The sequence below is a fragment of the Fukomys damarensis genome, unplaced genomic scaffold (genome assembly GCF_012274545.1).
Source record: "Fukomys damarensis isolate Sample0158 unplaced genomic scaffold, DMR_v1.0_HiC HiC_scaffold_36, whole genome shotgun sequence".
Lineage (NCBI taxonomy): Eukaryota > Metazoa > Chordata > Mammalia > Rodentia > Bathyergidae > Fukomys > Fukomys damarensis.
Window position 1 is genome coordinate 46040644 of NW_022900948.1, and position 20529 is coordinate 46061172.

The window sequence follows — 20529 nt, forward strand, 5'->3', positions numbered from 1 at the left end:
AAAAAAAAAAAAAAAAAAAAGATAAGAAAAGAAAGAAATTAAGTAACAGTGAGGCGAAAACAGCACATCCAAAAGACAAAAACATTGCAGGTTATCAGCAGCTATCATAAAGACCACAGTACTGTATAGTCTAAGCTTAGCACGCAATGTAAGCATACTACTTTAAAAATTTATTCAGTGTCGGATGTGGTCAAAGTAGATAGCAATCCTTCTCATGGGCAGATGTGTACAGACAAGTATGAGTAAGCAGAGATTAAATAATTGTACCAAAGTGAAGCAATCATTTGAGTGAGACCATGCACAGAGCTAAACTTGAATGTACACATATATAATGTGATACTGTTCTTTGTTTTATGAAAACTAATACCAATAAAAATTCCTGTGTAGCTGGGCATGGCGGTACACACCTGTAATCCCAGCACTTGCAAGCCTGAGGCAGGAGGATTGCCATGAGTTCCCGGTCAGCACAGAGTGAGACCCTATTTCACACACACACACACACACACACACACACACACACAGCACAGAGTGAGACCCTATTTCACACACACACACACACACACACACACACACACACACACACACACACACACACACACTTTCCTGTGTACCCGAAAAATATCTTATTTCCACAGATGAAAAACAAGTGTGGTCCACTTCTATAATGCAAGACACTAAGATGAAACCAGTGCATACTTTACAATGCATACACTAAACTTCACTCAGTACTCAGATTAACAAACTGGGACTGGTCAGAGATTGAGTATGCCTAAGTAGTTTCCGCCACTGAGAAGCAGCAGCGCTAAACCGTTACATCCGTGTCACGTCAACCAGGGGCTCTCCCGTGCGTGGTAGCTATGGCAAGAGGCGGCAGCATGGGCATCCAGCGCGTGGTGGGGCCCCCTCTTCTCCGCTTGCCTCATGAGGGAGCCAAGTGTGATGGATTTAAGATGCACAAAACACATGATGAGCAGCACAGAACAACACCTGTGAACAATAGACTTTGTCCCTAAATTTGGGGAGATTAATTTTGGGCTCAGTTTAAAAATTCTAATAAAAAGTATTCACATGATGTTTAATGCAAATAAACTGAATGAAAATGTGCTTTAAATATCACCATCTCTCAGCTCAAAACTCCTTAAGCATCATCAACTGCTACTTCTCTACCCTTGGACCCATCTGACTCCATTAGGACTTCAGGCTGATGATCCGGACAGACCTGGCTCAGCCCAGCTTCCACTGGCCCAGCTCTTACGTGGCATTTGTACGGAGTACTGCAGTCCGCTCTGCATCTGTGGATGTCACAGCTGCCAAGCCAACCCACCAGAGAGCGAAAGTATTTTGGGGAAAACGACGCCTCTGAGCTGTGTATAGTGGCGCACGCCTGTCATCCCAGCTACTTGGGAGGCTGAGGCAGAAGGATCCAAAGTCTGAGGCCAGCCTGGGCAACTTAGCAAGAGTGTCTCAAAACAAAATAAAGTGAAGGGGCTGAGCATCCCGAGTTCAGTCCCCCTCCTCTGCGCTCCCTCCCTGCCCGAGGCTGCTGTCCTTTCTTATGCCCAGCCCTGTACCGGCCCTCTCCTTGCCACCTAGACTGGAGCACTGGAGGGCCCACGGCTGCTTCCCAAACTCCCCCACTGGCCTGCTTTCCTTTTGATAGGGAGAATACCTACAGCCTGGTTCTGCCAACAAGTCATCGGACAGAGTTTTGCGCAGTGAGTGGGAAAGAAAGGCAGAGCAAATTAGGAGACATTTTTCAAACTCACAAGGCCTATATAAAAGGAAAACAAACTTTAGAATCACCTTTTCCTTAGAATCAAAGATCATGATAAGAACTCATTCTTAGGTTCGTAGAAAGTAAACGTAGTTATACTACTTTCCACCTCAGCAGGCATTTCCATTTTTTCATAATAAACATTTTAGAAAACATAACTGAACAAAAGCCCACAGGTGTTGTTTTTTTTAAAAAAGGAGAATACCAAACATACTTTATTAGCACAAAAACAGCAGCCATAACAAGGCACAGCAAGCAGAAACACACATTAGCAGTCACAGGGTTAGTGCTGCATACAAATATAGCTTTTCTCCTTTGTAGCCTTGGCAATAGCCATAGGGATATAAAATGACCTTCTGTAGCAACTGATAAGGAAACTAAGGACACTCCCCAGCAGTACAGAGCACAGTAACAAAAGGACACAAGGAGGGATTAGGCTACAGTAGTGCAAATGTCTAGGACAGAAAAAGCCCAGAGATTATATAACTACTTCATATATTAAGAAATAAAAGCCAAAATAATGTTACGGATGAACTACCTACCTCTTTAATTTTAGAAGCAAGTTCCTGCCTTTCTTTGGAAACTTCAGCGATTTCTTCATCTAATTCTTGCCTCTGGAAAACATTGGAATGCTATTATTCAAACTAAGGTAAGTAAGTTATGATGTTTTGTAGTGTACTGCTTTACACTTCAAGAGCCCAACGGTAGCTGGCCAATGCTGAGCCAACTACCCCAGCCCGTCTTCTCCGACCCCTGCGGCCCTGATGCCCTTTTGGCGCTGCTGTTCCACACGCAGCTCTGTCCGAGCACTGCACACAGTACAGGTCCTGTCTGCTGAGCCCTCCAACCCTCAGAGGTCCTCCCTCTCCTGGCTCCCAGGTGGTTCAAACGAGGCTGCCGATCACACCCGAGCATTCCTCCAGCTAAAGGGGAGGCCACAGTACAGGCTGGCAAGTTGGGGAGTCCACTCCCTTCCAGGCAGGTCCTAGACCCACCTGCCTGCCCAGGGCACTAATTAGACTGCATCCTTAACTGGTGCACCGCTGAGAGAGACACCGTCTGCGGGGTTTCTGAGCTGGGATGGTGGAGCCCAGAAATGCTAGCACTTGTCTTCCACAGAAGACAAATTGGGCGATGGAGAAATAATATCATCTGGTCTCTGGATCTAGCTCTACTGAGGCTGAGAAATACAAGCCAGTGAAGTTCCTTCTCATTTAACCAAATCTAAACTGGGCTTCTTTAACTTGTATAAATTCAGTATAGCTTTAATATACTTTGGTCTGTAGGCCAAATTCAACACAATTTGCTTTTCTAAATAAAGCTTTATTGAAACACAGACTTGTGCATTTGATTATATGTGACTCATGGCAGCTTTTGAACTGTGACAGGACTGAATAGCCACAACACAGACTGTACGGCAAACAGAGCCCCCAGTACTTATTTTCTTGACCTTTACAAAAAGCCTGTTAACACACTGATGTGGGGCAGACCATTCGGTATACATTTTCATCTCTGAGTCCTGCCATTCCCCAATAAACGAATAATATCAAATATTCATCAACTATTTATGCACTAATAAGGAGCTACTGAAAGATTCAGAGCTAAGAAATGTTTAGAGACCTGTATCTCTCGTCCACCTCGGCATAAAGCTCGTTGACGGGAAAGCTCATCCAGCTGGTGATCTAGAAATTCCTTTCTTCTGTGCATCTCCTGAACATGAGAAGGTAAGTCTTTTTCTAATAAAAATGAAAATGAAAATAAAGAATTACGCACTAATTCTAGCAAACACCATGAGAAGGAAAACTAGTTCTCAAAGCTAGAGTACCTCTAGGATTTCCAAATGACCTTTAGTGCCCAAGGTTTTTTTTTGGTACAGAAAAGCAAATAGAAAAAAGAAACCCTAGTGAGAGCCAGATGTGGCAGCACACACGTGTCGTCTCGGCACTCGGTAAGGTGGAGGTAGGACGACTGCAAGTTTGAACCCACCCTGGGCAACTTAGCAAGGACTCTGCCTCAAATTAAAATTAAAATTGGAATTGAAATTAAAACCAAAACTAAAATATTAAAATTAAAATAGGCTGGGGATGTAGTTCAGTGGCACTGTGCCTGCCTAGCAAGTGCTAGGTCCTGAGTTTGATTCCCAGTACTGCAATCAATCAATCAATCAATCAATAAATGGCTAGGGGTACAGGGCTCAGTGTGAAGACCCTGGGTTTAATCTTCAGTCTCTAAGAAACAAGATTAACACCCCAACATACACACAAAACACACTAGGTACGGACCAGTTTCATTACTTACTCATTCTGTGGTTCACTTGGCTGTCCAAACTGAATCTTAGGACCTCATTGTTAATAGATTTTTCTGGACCCAGTCGTACCAAATTTATATCTCCACAGTTTCCTGTTGATAAAAGTCATGCTTAAGGACATGGCCATAAATCCCGTCACCCCACACACTATTTCTAAACAGACAAAGTAACACACAGAGAAGGGAGTTACTTTGACTAGACACTATAGGGACAGCACTAAAGCCTTCTTCTGCATTAACAAACACTCAGGGCAGGGGCTTGTCCTTCCACCTAGTACAAGCCAGGCAAGGTCAAATAAACACTCCAGAGCTGACACCCTACCATACTAATACGATTCAAATCATGTCCTGGGCAACACTTCACCACCAAAACAGACTTGGAAAATGGTTAGTTACAATACAGCATTTTTCTTACCCACAAAATACTGTATCTCAGGGTTTCCGTATGTTAGTATGCATTTGGATTTCTAAATCAACTCTTTATTTGACCAGCAAATCTTTTCGAGCAGATACACAGGACACAATTTTGAAACCATGCTCCGCATTCATTACACTGCTACTCCAGAATTTAAGACACAACATGATGAAAACTCCAAAAACCCTCAACATTCAGCCTGCTGGTTGCACGTTATCATCTCACGTTATGACATTTTTATTAATCTACAAACTTCCCACTGAGCTCCGACAATCACGCAGAGGGGCCCAGCACCTGGGCGCGCACCCACCCAGCCCGGCGCATCCCTGTTTGTCTGCTCTCGACTCTGTCTCCCTCCGCTGAATACCGGTTCCCACAGAGACCGGAACAGTGGCCGGCAGCTGTGTCCAGGGCGTACGTGCGGAACGAACACCTTATTCACAGTTAGCTACACCATCAGCTCTGATCTCGTCGTTCAACTTATTCTCCTAAACGCGAGGCCCTATTTCCTGGCCATCATTTACTTGGGGGTTTCAAAATCAGAGTTCTCCGCTGAGGGGTGGAGATTACCTGGAGGCTCACCCACGTCCCCCTAAGTCAGAACAGACCCCGCCCCATGGCAGGTGAGCCTGTGAAGCTGAGGCCCAGGCCCGCAAACGCTGGAGCTGCTGCAGCCGCCCAGAGGGAGCCGGGCGTGCATAGGGCCGCTGCGGTGTCTCTTTTACTCTAAGCTAGCACTTCCTGAGGCATAAAGTGCATTCAGTAGAAGAGAGTTTAACATCTTTTCCTTAAAAATAAATTTTATTTTATCCCATTCCCCCTTCAAGCCCCCTCCTCTCCCTATGTACAAAAGCTCTGTTTCCATGTTTTCCTTCTATTTTCTTGTCCCTCACATTACTCCCCACCCCCCGGCTCCCCTTCCCACGTCCACTCCCCCACATCCATTACACATTTCAGTCCTTATTTCCACTTTCTAGAGTGTTAAAATCTTTCATTCTAGGGGCTCAGATTTAGCTCGGTGGTGCTGCACCTGCCCTGCAAGCTCAGGGTCCTGAGTTCCAACCCTGGCGTGTGTGTGGGGGGAGATACCTTTCATTCTATGAAACTGACAAATATCTCAACTGGCGAAACTATCATTATAATAAAAATACAGATGTTCCTATAACAGGAGCATGGATTTCAATGCCCAAAAGAAAGCAAAGGGACACAGAAGAGGTGGAGGAATAAAAAGGAAGAATATCTATCTTGGCTTTGCTGCTGCAGAAAAAAATCAACTTCCTCTAAGACTTTCCAAGCACAGGTCTGTGCCGCAGGTGGATTCAGGAAATAAACAAGTAATACAAAGCATGACAAGGGGATCCAACCACAACTACTGTTAATATTTTTAAAAAATGAGAACACAATGAACAACTTCATCCCCAAAATACATGAAACCCTAAGTGAAAGTCAAAAATTTTCTCAAAAAATTAGCAAAAATTTTCAAAACAAAACTCGAAGAGACATATCACACAACATAAAAACTTACTCATGCTGTCAAAATACAAAATAAAAACAATACTAACAACAGGCAACCTGTCTTAAACAGAACATTCCAAAGGGGAAAATAATTTTTTTTTTTTTTTTTTGGTGGTAGTGGGGATTGAATATCCCTAGTCCTCATTTTTTAAAGCCTGTGTAACTTCAGTACTCAAACTAGACATGATTCCGCATCTTTGCTCGGTCCCTGGAGCACCCCGGTAGTACTCACCACACCGCGTGAACATAGTTGCTCCTGCTGTCTAACATCTCTGTGCTTCAGCCTCCCTACTCCAATATGGCCAGTGAGGCCATCTAACACCCACACAGGGTCAGTCTGAGGTTTATCCACACACAATAAGCGGGCGATAACCATGAACCGGGATTATCTGTACTGCATTCACTAAGCCAATGCCTGATGTAAACCTCATCTTTCATCAGCCTCCACTGCACTAGGCTTTTTAGTCAGGAGGCATCTGCGCCTCAAGGGTGCTCAGGCCTGGGGTGACTGGGGGAACCGCGGTGACCACATCACACAGCCTGCCTTCAAGGACGTGACTAGAGTCCGCCACACTGAGGCTCTCCCTGCCCACTCGGGCCTGCGTGTCCTTCCTCCTGTCACACGGCTACCTCCTAACTGCTCTTGGGAATCACTTCCTCCCAAGGCCCTCCCTAGACTCCATCATGGGTCCTCTCTCTGAGGCATCCGAAAATACCCCTGGTTTAGCACCGTCACAGTTGTAACTCTATTCCACAACTGTCCGCTAACTCATCCATTTTCCCAACACTCTGTCACGCGGAAGGCGTCACTGCAGAAGCCTGTGTTTGGCACAGTGCCTGGTGCAGGACAAATGCACAATAAAAAGCCCACTATACCCTTCAACAGGTACATCAGGGCCATAGCCCCAAGCAAAGACCGATTTCTCATCATTCAAAGTGCGCAACACTTATTTAACATTGAAAACGAACACAAATTTAAGACCCTACTACTACTAGTACCATACCTAAAGGATTCTTCTTGTCTTTACATTTTTCTTTGAATTCGATGATTATTTTTTTCATAAGTTCATCAACAGCTGCATTGGAAGGAGCACACACCAGGACGCGGTTCTGTTTGATCTTGGCATTGGAGTTTTCATCCAAGTGCCCCCCTCTCTGGTTCTACCAATGCCGCATGCCAAATAAAAACACAACAACAATACTCATGAGCTCTACTACACAGTTTCAGTTAAAGGTTTTTTCTCTACTTCTATGTATGTCAGAAAGTTCCCATAATACAGTTAAAAATAAACACTAAAGCCTCTCCATCTTACACTGACACTAATGTTACTCTGCATGGCATTTCATCTCCCAGGCTCTGAGCCTCCCTTTGCCACCTATGCTACTTCCTTTCACCAGCACCAGCCCAGGGATGCGCTCGAGGAGACTTCCTGCACAGTGGTGACTACTGCTTCCTAGCCCTGGGGTCCTGCTCCCTGCAAGACGGCGTCTTCTGGCCCTCCCACTTCCCACACACTTCTTTCTCTGCACTACTCCTTTCCCTGATAATTGTAAACCATGAAAAGAAAAGGCACTTTAATAACCGCAGGCCAGCCAAGAAGAGTAAAATGAAGGAGCTGGGACACCGACCTCCATCAGTAAGCGGAAGAGGAGACCAACGATAGTTTTTGATTTTCCTGTTCCAGGTGGTCCATGAATCAGGCAGATTTTGGCAACTGACGGCGAGTGTTTCACCATGGCGTATGCAGTCTCTACTGCCTTTTTCTGCTCTTCATTGAAATCTTTTAAGTAGGCTATCTATATAAAAAGACATTTGTGAGAATGAGCTGTTTTATGGGTCATGACAATGAAAGACAATGAAAATCATCTGTTTGAATTTCATCCAACATGTGCTGCACAAAAACTTAGGTTATACCCAGGCAAGACCTCAAAGTGACCTGTAAGAACCATTTTCATTACTGGAAAGAAATCTACTTAGTGTCTGGAGGCTGAGGCAGGAGGATCACTATGAGTTTGAGGCCAGCCTCAGCTACAAAGTGAGTTCAAGACCAGACTGCACGACATAGTGAGATACTGTCTCAAAACACACACACACAAAAACTAAACAAAGAAAGAAAGGAAGAAAACTATTTAGTTACTAACTAGTGTCTATAAGTCTTCAGCCCACTTACAAATACTACGACTATATTTTTATAATTCTTAAAAAGATGATCACAATAAATTTCACTTACTAATCTATACTTTTTTTCAATTATCCTGTGTGGGTTTTTTTCCATTTAATAAATTTTCTGTTTAGACAGTAAAAATATTCCATAGGTCTTTCCCAACAGGATTTGCTATGTGGAAAACCACGGTTTTCAGTCAATTTTACTTTTAAGCTATGTCACTAAACCTCTAATCTGAGTCTCAACTTCTGTCATTTATTAAATTTGTGATTCCTTAAAAGCTAAGATCTGACAGATAATGCAAAACAAAAGCTCTGTAGCACAGGAAGGGCTCAAAACTTCCGGTCTCCATTTGTACTTCTCTGTCCACTTCCTGGAATTCATACACAGCTCTCAGTGTAAAACACAAGTTCACACAAGATGACAGCTCCGTCTTCGCATCTGCAGCAGCACCAGTCATTTCCACAACAGTCGCTCAGATGCAAAACTAACTCACAAAACCCGAGATTCCCACTCCCGAGTTCCCACCACCTGGCAACACTGACCCAATCTTAATGGCATCCCCACCACACCAACGTGTCCTCAGGCCCCCGCCGTACCGAACTCAGCACCACTGGGCCACATCTCTGGCCCCATTCAGCTCTTTTTCGTTCTGTACATTTCCTTGAGGTAAACTGACCAACTTCAGCACAGAGGTTTCAATATTAAAGAAAATTAAGATCTAATTCCAGGCCAGGCACGATGGCTCCCATCTGTAATCCCAGCACTCAGGAGGCTGAGGCAGGAGGACTGACACAAGTCTGAGGCCAGCCTGGGCTACAAAGGGCATTCAAGGCCAGCCTGAACTACACAGTGAGACCCTGTCTCAAAATAAGTAAATAAATAGATAGACAGACAGACAGACAGACACAATCTGAATACACTTCTACACTGCGCGATGAACGCGTGGTTGTCAGCATTATGGCAAACGTGGCAGCTGTGAATATGACACTTTAACATCTGACATACAGTTTTCTGACTTCCCCAGGTATTACACAGCCAGTACTCACAATTCTCTCAGATGTTGTGGTTAGTAAATCTTTGGTACAGAAATCCATGGGGTTTGGATTCAGAATAGCTCTGGCCAGCTGGTTCCGGCCACTCAATAGAGACATGGCTTTCAACTTCCTTTGCGTAGTCACCAAAGAACTGATTATAATACACTTCATAAGCTCATTTAAATTGGCTGACAAATCATCTTGAGTCTGAATGGAAAGGGTGCACTCAGATTTTCCATTACGCACTATTATCAAGAAGGAGAAAAAATAACTTCAGATACCACTGGATAATGTTGTCAGTTAAGGTTATTCAGAATTGGGTATTTTGTGTGGTATGTTATTTAAATAAATCACCCAATAAGTTTTTACTGAATGCTTCCTAAGAGCCAGGCAATGTTCTTGTCCTCCACTGCCTAATATTTTCTAGAGGAGGGAGGCGGACACCAGGTAAACACGAAGGGGAGAGAGCTATAAAGGAAGGCGAGAGAGGGGACGCGGCGGTAAGCGGGCTGGCCAGGGAAGGCCTTCCTGCGGGACCACAGTGAGCGGAGACAAGAGGCAGGGCAGGGAGCCTTGGTGACGGCACACAGAGCGCTGCCGGTGGGGAGTCACCAGCTACCAGGCGCCCAGGAAAAGATGCGCAAGGGCTACTCTAGACTTGAGGAGGGGCTAGTGGGGCCGAAAGGAAAAGCAGGGACGAGACGGACAAGAGGACCAGGAGACCCAGAGATTAAATTAGGCCGAGTTTACAGTTCTCTGCCGTCCCTGGTAATGTTTGGGAAACTTAGCAACCTAGTGAGACCCAGTCTCAAAATTAAAAAAAGTAAAAATAAAAAAGGGCTGGAGATAAGCTCCATGCAAAGGCCCTGGGCTCAATCCCCATTCCTGGGAAGAAAAAAAAAAGGCACAACAAACATGATTTTCAAATAGTCTGTGCAGGAATAAACACAACAGCAGATGAAGGAATGTGCGAAAACGGAGGGACATTACTAAGGAAAGCTTTTACACCATACAGCTGTGGAATACATAAATTAATACAGTGTTAAGTTTGGGAAAACTAGAGAGGCACCCTGAATGGCATTAGCAAATACCTGCTGGGAAACACCACTGAGAGGAAAACAGGAAAGGAGCTTGTGCAGCGGTACCTCAGCTCAGGAACCAAATTGTTCCACGACTCTGAAGAAGGTGGCAACATCTGTGTTTGTCACCCCATGCAGAGTTCGAAAACAAAAACAAAATTCTGCCAAACGCTTGTCTGTGAGCCCAACCGAACCGAGGCACCCGTACCTGACCAGTTCTGTCAACGTCTCGTTAGCTACTTACTGACTGACGTGCGGCGAAACCTGTGAACGTAACCGCAGTGATACTCGTAGAGATCCTGAATGCAATTTCTCTCGGTATCATTTCTCTCTCCACTTAGTCTCTCAGGAACCAAAAACACCAAATCATTTTCCTTCGGATGAAACTGTTTAGCCAGTTCACACTCCTCCAGGTACACTACGGAACAAGAAGTCAGCATTTATAGAACCCTAACGGTGAGTTTAAGGAAGGTCAGCCTACAAGAAATTCAGTCCTTGTACTAAGTCCCAGAGCACAAGCCCTAGTACACTGTATACACTTTAATCCAATAAAAATTTTAAAATACTGACTACAAAACTTTATAAAATTTTTCTTTAAATAGGCTACAAAGCCAAAATAGGTAAAATCATAATATTTAGAAGTAGCTGATATATTTTATTTCCTTGAGGTTTATTCTGGCTTTTAACCAACAGATTCTCTCACTGTTGCCCACTTTCAGAATCCTAGGAGAAAACTCAGAAACAGAAGTTCAGAGCAGTTTGGAAACAAATACACGTACATTAAGAACTGAATGTACTGATGGTATTTTAAACAAGGGGAAAGGGTAGCTGTAAACCCCAAAGGACCTGGAAAGCAGTGAGCACTAGATCGGAGAAGTTCCGCACCAACTGCTGGACTCACCAGTAACACACTGATCTAGACCCTAAATAACGGGGGCTAGGCAGACCAGATCCCGAAATTAAAAGCACGGGAACGATTTCAGGGAGTATGCGAAAGCGCTATACCCTGAAAAGTTGAAACACACTGAGGACCAAAGCTGGCCAAGGTGGTGACCCACAACTATAGTCCCAGATGCTTGGGAGGTGGGGGAGGAGGGTCACACAGTTCAGGGCCAGCAGCGGCACTTTAGTGAACCCTGTCTCAGAGTAACAAAGGGCTGGGACATAGCTCAGGGGCAGCGTGCTTGTCCAGCAAGCAGGAGGCCCTGCTTTAATCCCCAGCACTACGCAGAAAAAGAAAAGGGCCGGGATGTAGCTCAGTGGCACCACGCCTGCCTGCAAGTGCAAGGTCCGGAGTTTGATCCTCCTACCGCAAAAAAAAAAAAAAGGAAATTAAAAAAAAACTAAAGACAGCCTAAATAAATGATGAGAGCTATGTGAATTAAAGACGTGAGACTTAAAGACTTGAAGTGCCATTCTCCCCAAATAAATCTTTACTTCTAAAGCAATCCTGTCAAACAGCAGGAAGCATTTTTATAGAAATTTTCAAACTGATTTTAAAATGTATATAATAAAACAAAGAACTTTTTCTTTAAAACAAACTGTTGCTGCCAAACACCTCTCAAGAGCCCAGAGGTCTGGTTTCTGCCAGCACAGAGCACCTTGGTACCGAGTCTCTACAGAGCGGGAGACCTGGGCACTCTGCGCCTCCCCTAGGAAGGGGTTCCGGGAGGCTGGCTGCATCCGCCTCCGTCCAGTGCATTTTTTCCTGCTGCTGACTTTGCTGTCTTTCACGACAGTAAGCCGCAGCGGTATGGACCTGCTGGATCCCACGAGTCTTCCTAGTGGATCATCAAACGTGGGGACAGGGGATGTTGGGGATCCTCCGCCAGAGGTGGTGAGAGGTGGGATTTGCCAGAATGCTCCTGAGTCACTAAAAACGATGTTAGGGAAAGGAAAGATTAAAGTGTGGAGAATGAAAGCATCTGGCTGGTGCCCGGGTAGATGGGGAGGGAAGTCACACAGGTGGAAACAGCAGCTGAGATGCTGTCAGGAGAGGTAAAAGTTACCTATGAGATTTGTTTTCAGCTTTGTTATCTTTTGAATGTAGAATGAATCCAGGGTTTCTGCACTGAGCTCCATTCCCAGCCCCTTTTAAAATATTGCTTTTAAAACAGGGTCTTTCTGGCAGGAGGATCGCTGTGAGTTTGAGACCAGCCTGGGCTACATAGCGAGTTCCAGGTCAGTCTCAACTACATAGTGAGACCCTGTCTCAAAACAAACAACAAACAAACAAAAAACAACAAAGACAGGGTGCATATTTTTAAACCTATGTCTCAAGGTCTGGGAAAGTGACTGAGTGCGGAGCACTTGCCTCCTACTATGTGCAAGGCCGGGGCGTTCAATCTCTAGTACCGCGAAAACAAAATCATCATGTCTTAGAAAATTCAATGACTGATGCTGTCTCCTCTTAAGCAGAAATCTCCAATTATTCTACCATATAGTCCGAGCTGTGTGGAAGAAAGACCTTACCTACAAATTCCCACGTTTTTTTATAATCGGTTGGAAATTTTCGTAAATGCAACTGATAGAAATTCTTTTTATTTGGAGAGCCGATCCATTCCTGAGCCACCTGTAGAAGGGAAAAAAGCAAACTGAGAAAGCAAAAGCATTCTGGAGAGACATGCTAAACAGTAAAACTTCCAAAGTAAGCAACAGCAAAATCCAAGAACCTAGGGCTGGGGATTTAGCTCAGTGGCACCACGGCCTAAGTGTGATCCCTGGTACCCACCCCGCAAAATCCAAGAAGTATAGAATCCCATGTGACAATCCAAAAAATAATTTGTGGCAGTTTACTAAAATAGTCTAAAACTGCCCTTTCTAATTCAGTGGCCATTAGCTTAATGAGGTTAATTAAAATTCTAAAACTAAGTAAGAACTGCACCCGTTATCCAGCCGCACTGCCCCGCACTGCCGGCTGCAGGCAGAACTCTCCTTCCAACCACAGCACCTCACAGGCCCACAGGCTCGAGTCCCTGCACACCTTCTCACCGCAAGTCTCCACACCCATCTCCATGTCTGCCGCAGTTCCCAGGTCAGAGCAGCCCGAGGGACACTCCCAACCCCAACCTTACAAAGGACATGTCCAGCATAAATCAAGTCACTTTATGCTTCAGTTTTTATTTAAAACAAGTTATTTTAGGCCTTATGAAGGGCTTTACCAGACTATAACATTTTAGCCATTTAAGTATTTCAATCTATAATTGGCCTTAGCTCCTCTAATGGATTACCAAAGACTACTGGTATTAAGCTGCTTCTGCCCTAAAATGAACCAAAACTCCCACAAACGTTATGCTATGGACAGGAGGTGGGAGGAAAACACTGCATTCCTACGATCTGCTCACAAGGTCAGATTCTGATCCACGACAGTTATGATCAGTCTGTATCACTCAATTCCACATCCAGAGTACACTGCAGTATAAGGGAGATAGGATTACCTTAAGAAACGCTTCTAGGCTGGGCATGGCGGCACATGCCTGTAATCCCAGCACTCTGGGAGGCTGAGGCAGGAGGGCTGCAAGTTCAAGCCCAGCTCAGGTGACTTAGCGAGACCCTGTCTCAGAATTAAGAATAAAAAAGGGCTAGGGAAGTAGCTTAGTGAGAAAGCTCTGGGTTCAGTCCCCAGTAGACTTGTGCACCGGGGTTGGGGAACATTCTATGTTCACAGCACAGCAGTATTCGCAACCACCAGAACCTAGAAACGTCAAACAAATGAGGCATGTCCATCCGGACGGTCACCTGAGTGAGTGCACAGCAGAGTCTCAGGGGACAACAAAAAGCCACGAAAGAGCAACACAGGCTACCACACAGATGAACCCTCAGAATCATGGTAACTGAAAGGAGACAGATGCGAGAGACCACACACTGGACAGTTCTACACATAGGGCATGTTCAAAAAGGCAAATCTGTATCAGAGACAGCGAGGGGATTAGCATTCGCCTGAGGCTGGCGGCAGGAATGGTGTGATGGCAATGGAGAGACTGCTTCAGCACCGCGGAAATTTTCTACAACTGCACAGTGGGGATGGCTGCACAACTCTTAAGTTTACTAAAAACAAGTCTACTGTACACCTCCAAAGGGCGCATATTATGGCACAGTATTTCTCTATAAAACTACACAGGGCTGGGGATTTAGCTCAGTGGTGCCGCCGCCTGCCTTGCAAGTGCAAGGTCCCGAGTTCGATCCCCGTGCCAAACAAACAAAACTAAAAACCCCCAAAACTACACAAATGCATCTTGCTGCATACCACAAAGAGTAAAAAGGAAAAGGTAGGTCACCTTAGAGAACCAGACATCTGAGACAGCCTAGATGATCCTAGATAGCCAGAGACGAGGCCAGGGATGAAGGTCTCTATGGGCAGCCGCAATGGCTACCAACGACTGCTCCGCTTCTGGAGCTGCCACAACTCCTGATGAACGCGCTCGACACACTAACTCACCGGCCTGTGCACTTGGTGCGATGGTTTTGTTTCTCAGCCCATTGGGGTCTAGGAAATTAAAAACTCATAAATGGCAGGAGCTAACCTCTTTCACACTAAGTAACACTTAGAACAAGTGGATGCGGTCCCTCAGACCACATCAGTTACTACTAATCCTATTAAGGTTAGAGACGTCCACTAGGTGAAGAGGATGAAAAATCAAGCAGATAGTTACAAAACAAGTTCCCCGAATAGAAAAACATTTAGAATATATGTATATAACCTAAAATATTATATGACAGATATATTTGAATATAAGACCTGAAATTGACATTCATTTGGTGGCTTTTCAAGTATTAAAAGAGAGCGATAATGCTGTAACCATGCTGTAACTAAAAAAAGTAGTACCAGGTGTCCTTTCTTCCCATTCTGGGAAAAAAAATATGTAGTGAAACCTCATCTTCCAATGAAGCATGAATTTTCTTTTTTCCCAGTAACTACGAAGAATGGATTACTCTACAAAACAATATTCCCTGATAACTTGATAATTTAACCTTTTTCAGATCAACTATTTTATTATTAGGTTCTGATAAAAATATTTTACAATACCCCATGCACTTGTTATACTGATATGGTCATTACCAAGAAAATTCTCATAAAAAAATATAACACTGAAAATCTAGCTGTAGCCACACACAGTGGCACATGCCTGTAATCCAGCTGTTCAGGAGGCAGCCAGGAGGATCCAAGCTCAAGTTCAGCCAGGGCAATTTGGTCGGGCCCTATCTCAGAAAGAAAAAAACTGAAAGAAAGGCTGAGGATGTAGCTCAGTGGTAGAGCACATATCTAGCATATTCAAGACCCTGGATTCAATTCTCAATATCGCAAAACAATAGCTGTTACACTAGGGCAGATGAATTCCTGCAGCACTGGCTTAGTTTACAACGACCAAGGTTGTCCTTACCTTGTATAAAGCAAAAGCAAAGGGACAAAGGAATTGGCATTCGACCTGTGTCCTGCCCTCCCTTCATCATGCTCCAGCAAACTCCCCGATATGGTTCCGGATCTCCTCTTTAAACTTCTAGAGCTCCTTATTTCCCTAGGTCAGCCTCGTCCTATCACGTGTACATACACACACACACACACACACACACGCACACACACGCCCATCCTAACCTCCCATTAACCACACAGCCTCTGCCTCAGATCTCAGGGAGAGTTGCTCACGTCAGTCCAGGCAAGGGCCTCTGATCGGACCTTTCCGTACACCTGAACACCACTGCATCTAGCTTAGGCACCGGTGCGCCACTGTGCTTGTTATTAGTGCCTCTGAAAGAGCCACCACCACGGGCATGTGATTCATATAAAACAGTACTGTACTATGAATCAGCTTTTCCCCCAATCAACGTATTTTTTAAGTCTTCAGGTACTGCCTGCTGCATAGTTCGCGTTCCCTAAAAAGGAAACACTGCGTTTTACTCCTCCCCTCTTGGCTGGCTCCAACTCGGTAACCCTATAAACTAAACCCTAAGACAAATCCCCATGGACGGCCGCGTGCTCACTCTCCCCGTGAGGTCACACGGGGTCGCGGAGGACCACCCCTGCGGTCCCCATCTCCCTGTTGGGTAACTTCGCGTACTTACCACCACTCAGGTTTGCCCTCCTGCAAACCGGCTATTTGGTGTCCATACACTGACTTCTCTGTACTTTTTGTCAATTTACAGAAGTTCTTTGTGTATCTTAGTTATTAGTATCTTGCAAATCTTAACTTTTCTTCTTCCTTTTTTTTTTGTACTGAGAATCAAACTTGGGTCCTTGCACTTGCAAGGCAGGTGATGGAACCACTGAGCTACATCCCTGACACTTTCCCATTTTTTAAAGAAAGGGTCTATTTAGTTCAGGCTGGGCTTGAGCTCACAGTGATCCTCCTGCCTTAGCCTCCAAGTGCTGGGATTACAGGCGTGCGCCCGTATGCCCAGCTGAAAAATCTTTAACTTTGACAGAATACAATAAATCCATTACCATCTCATGTTGTGCTTCAGGCTTCTTGGGTTTTTATTATGAGATTAATTTTTTTTTTTTGTCCTTTTTTTTTAGTACTGGGAACTAAACTCAGGGCCTTGTGCTTGCCAGGAAGGCACCTTGCTGCTGAGCTATATCCCGGCCCCACCAGCTTAATTCTAACCTGAGTTTTCTAGTATCTTCTACTAGCAGCAAGTTTCACTTTTCAAACATTTGGTAATCCCCTCTCTTTCCTGTGGGTTTCACACCTCCCAAGATGCCCAGTGGGTGATGAAACAGCTGACAGACAGTGCTGAACCCTAAATGCACCCCAGAACCACCTTTCCTGGGAGTCACTCGAGCTTCCCGGCCTATCCAAATCCCCAGGATCACCATCCTTGCGATTCTTAAGCACACTGAGGCCCCTGAACACAGGCACGCCAACACTGGGCAGTGGTGCAGGCAGGTGGCACACGCTGAGGGGACAGGGTGGACAAAGGGATGGCTCACATCCTGGGCTGGATTTCTTTGTGCTACTCAGAATGGCCACAATTAAAACTCCCAAAACGCTGATTTCTTAGATATTCCCACTTTACAATTTTGGACCACAGTCGTGAAACCATGGATAAAAGAGGGCCACTGTTGGTGTTTAAGTAAAATATACGGAGTGTAAAGTGCAGATCTAGCCTATTTTTTCCAGTGGCAAAGGCCCGTTTTCTCCGTGCCTCCTTGCCACCCTTTCCCCGCTGATTCGCGGGGTCCAGTTTTGCCCACACGGGGCTGCCGTACATGCAGCGCTCATTCTCAGGAGCCGCCACCAGCCCCCATTGTGCTTCACTGGGTGGTCTTGCGGGGCTACTCTCGTGTCTCCTGCTACGACTCGGAAACACCTACGTATCAGACAAGGCAAGTTTGTCTACTACCCCAAGGATGCTGTTCTTTTCCTTACAAATTTTAAAGTTTATCAGACTCCTCGAAACACTTCTGCTTGAATTTTAGCTTGAACTACATAAAATTTTTGCTTAATCTTTACAGTGTGAGTTTTTCCCATCCATGAACATGGCACCTCTTTTCACTTTGTTTGTTTGTTTGTTTGTTTGTTTTTTTGAGACAGGGTCTCACTATGTAGTTGAGACTGACCTGGAACTCGCTATGTAGCCCAGGCTGGTCTGGAATTCACAGCGATCCTCCTGCCTCAGCCTCCCGAGTGCTGGGATGACAGGTGTGCGCCCCACGCCCGGCTTCTCTTCACTTTGAATTAGACTAAATATCCTCCCTCCACTATAGCTCTTAAAATACACCCTTAAAATGTTCGCTATCAGTGTCTGTTGTTTTTATTCTTAGGTTAATACCTAAGGGGTCTGTAGCTTTGGTTACCATCATATCATACACATCTTCCTTCATATTTTTAGCTGGGTAGAGCAGCTCTATATGAACACTTTGTACCTCCCTTAATCATGTAGTCAAATATCGCTTCCCTTGGGGTTTCAATTTATTACCTCGGTTTATTTTTCTTTTTCCACCATCCCTAATACATATATTAAGCCTCCTCTAGCCACCCTGTTGCTTTTTCTATCTTCCACTCCTTTCTTTGTACCTCACAGATTGGTTTCCTCTGCCAGTCTGGCATTCTCACTTTTTCCCAGCTGCACCTGTGCACCATTCGTTCTGTTTACTGAGTTCTTCACGTTAGTGATCACCTCTTCCGTCTCCACTATCTCCCGTTTGCTGTTCTTTATGCTTTTCCTTCTGGCTTCAAGTTCCCGATGTTCTCTCCTCTTTGGAAATGTTTACTACGCTTATGGTTCCAGTCTCACTCTCAGAAAGCCACTAATTTGCCGATGTGTTCTATGCTGTTCAGTTTGTTGCCTGCCTTTTTCAGACCACCCAGCACAGGGGGATTTAAACTGGAATGAGCTGTAGAGGAACCCGGGGACGGCAGCCTAACACCCCAGCACCGCCTGGACTTGTGCCTCCGCTGATGAGAGGAGGAGGGACAGGAGGGGGCTATGCCCCTGGGTATTACAACCTCTGCATGCACCCGGGACTCACCTGTCCAAACCCTGACCCCTTGCTGTCATAGTCCAGCCCCAGGGCCATGAGGGAGTGAGAGGACTCAGTGGACACTCGAGAGCCAAAGGGTGCAGATGTGCCTCAGAGGAGCTGCGTGCAGTGCCGCTTTCTGGCCTGCCACACAAAGTAAGATCCGAACTGCGTCCCGGCCCCAGAGTAATGAAAAGACGGAAAAAAGGATAACGCAAAAAAAAAAAAAAATTCCTTTCCTCCCCAATTCCCATCTGTGAAATTCTAGTTTGGTCTGCTTCTTCCTTCCCACACAGAGAATCCACCAGGTCCTAAGGCACCCAGGGCTCCTCCTAACCCCCTTAGTCTGACAGACTCAGCCACGCCCTGGGCCTCAGCAGTGGCACTTCCAGAAAGGGTAAACAGCACCATGATCTCACCAGATGCCTGACAGTCACCCTTTCTCCTCTCCCACACCCACTTCACTACCAAGTCAACTTTCCAAAGTCTACACTCCATGTTTGTTCATTCTGCTTCGCCCACAGCTACCACCCAAAAGCAAGCCGCTATCCTCTCCCTCCTGGGCTGCCAACAGCCCTCTGGCCAGTCTGCTGCACCTAGGCTCCCTTCCTACAGTTCCTTTTCCACAGCAACAATGGAGGACACAGAAACCGTACTCGGGTACGCACTAGTGTTCCCACCTAAAACTTCCCAAACTGCGACAAACCAAAAGAAATCCCACCTGCCTCGCAAGCACCAGGTCCTGAGTTCAATTCCCAGTACTAAAAAAATAAAATCCCATGGGCCGGGAAGTAGCTCAGTGGCACCGCGCCTGCCTGGGAAGCGCAAGATGCAAGATGCTGAGTTTGACTCCAGATACCGCAAAAAGAAAAGAAAAGAAAATGAAATCCCAACGTGCAACCTGTAAGGCCGAATACTACCTGGCTCTTGACTGTCTCTCCAGTCTCAATACACCACTCTCCTGCCCTCAACTTCACTCCAGCCATACCAGCTCGATCTTTTCCTCACACTCACACACAAGTTCATCTCAAAGTTGCACAAAATTCTTCAGTTTTCAAGATCAGCTTCCCAGGGTCATTTCCCAGATCACAGCAGCCTGTTTTGTTTCCTTCACAGAACTAATCCCAACCTGACACTAGGCAAAGTAAACCCTAATGAAGGGCTGGGCACCGAGAGTCAAAGTCGGTGTCCCTTCCTGCCTGCTGCCCTCCACACTATACCCAGAGGTGACACAAGACTGGCCTCAAACTCAGCGATCCTCCGGCTGGCAAGTGCTGGGATTACAGGCGTGTGCCACCATGCCTGGCGCAAGACTCATTTCTAAAAGTCTTAATTTCTTCTTTCTTGTCTTTTCTGTTTTTAGTATGTTAGTACATTTCTAGTTTTTAGTGTTTATTCACTATGTTATGCAACCATTACCGCTATTTCATTCTAGAACATTCTATTACTCTAAAAGAAAGCCGTACCTATTACAAGTTGGTCTCAGTTCCCCCTCCATCCACTCCTTGACCACCATTCACCTGCTTTTCGTCTCTAAGGATCTGCCTACTCTGGACAGGGGTGGATTATATAGCACGTGGCCTTCTCTGCCTGATTTCTTTCATTAACACAGAGCATTCAGAGCTTATCAAAGGACATCAAAACTTCAGTCTTTATGGTTAAATAATATTCCATCGTGTGGATATATCATATTTTGCTTATTCACTTATAAGCTGATGAACATTTGGTTTGTTTTTGTTTTGGGGTACGATAAATCATGTTCAAATTACATTTTAC

The 20529-nt window shown here is 45.3% G+C and overlaps 1 protein-coding gene across 5 annotated transcripts in view; it reads right to left on the reverse strand.

Annotated features, from left to right (window-relative positions):
- The window catches only part of Setx (senataxin), an 81894-nt gene that overhangs the window by 17583 nt on the left and 43782 nt on the right, over positions 1-20529 (reverse strand). For all 5 annotated transcript variants that reach the window (XM_010627398.3, XM_010627397.3, XM_019207920.2 and 2 more), the window contains 8 exons: positions 12765-12864; positions 10537-10710; positions 9226-9458; positions 7641-7808; positions 7016-7172; positions 4073-4174; positions 3395-3510; positions 2317-2388 (listed from right to left, as the gene is read on the reverse strand). In XM_010627398.3, coding sequence (XP_010625700.1) covers positions 2317-2388; positions 3395-3510; positions 4073-4174; positions 7016-7172; positions 7641-7808; positions 9226-9458; positions 10537-10710; positions 12765-12864 — 1122 coding nt within the window. The remainder of the gene's footprint in view (positions 1-2316; positions 2389-3394; positions 3511-4072; positions 4175-7015; positions 7173-7640; positions 7809-9225; positions 9459-10536; positions 10711-12764; positions 12865-20529) is intronic.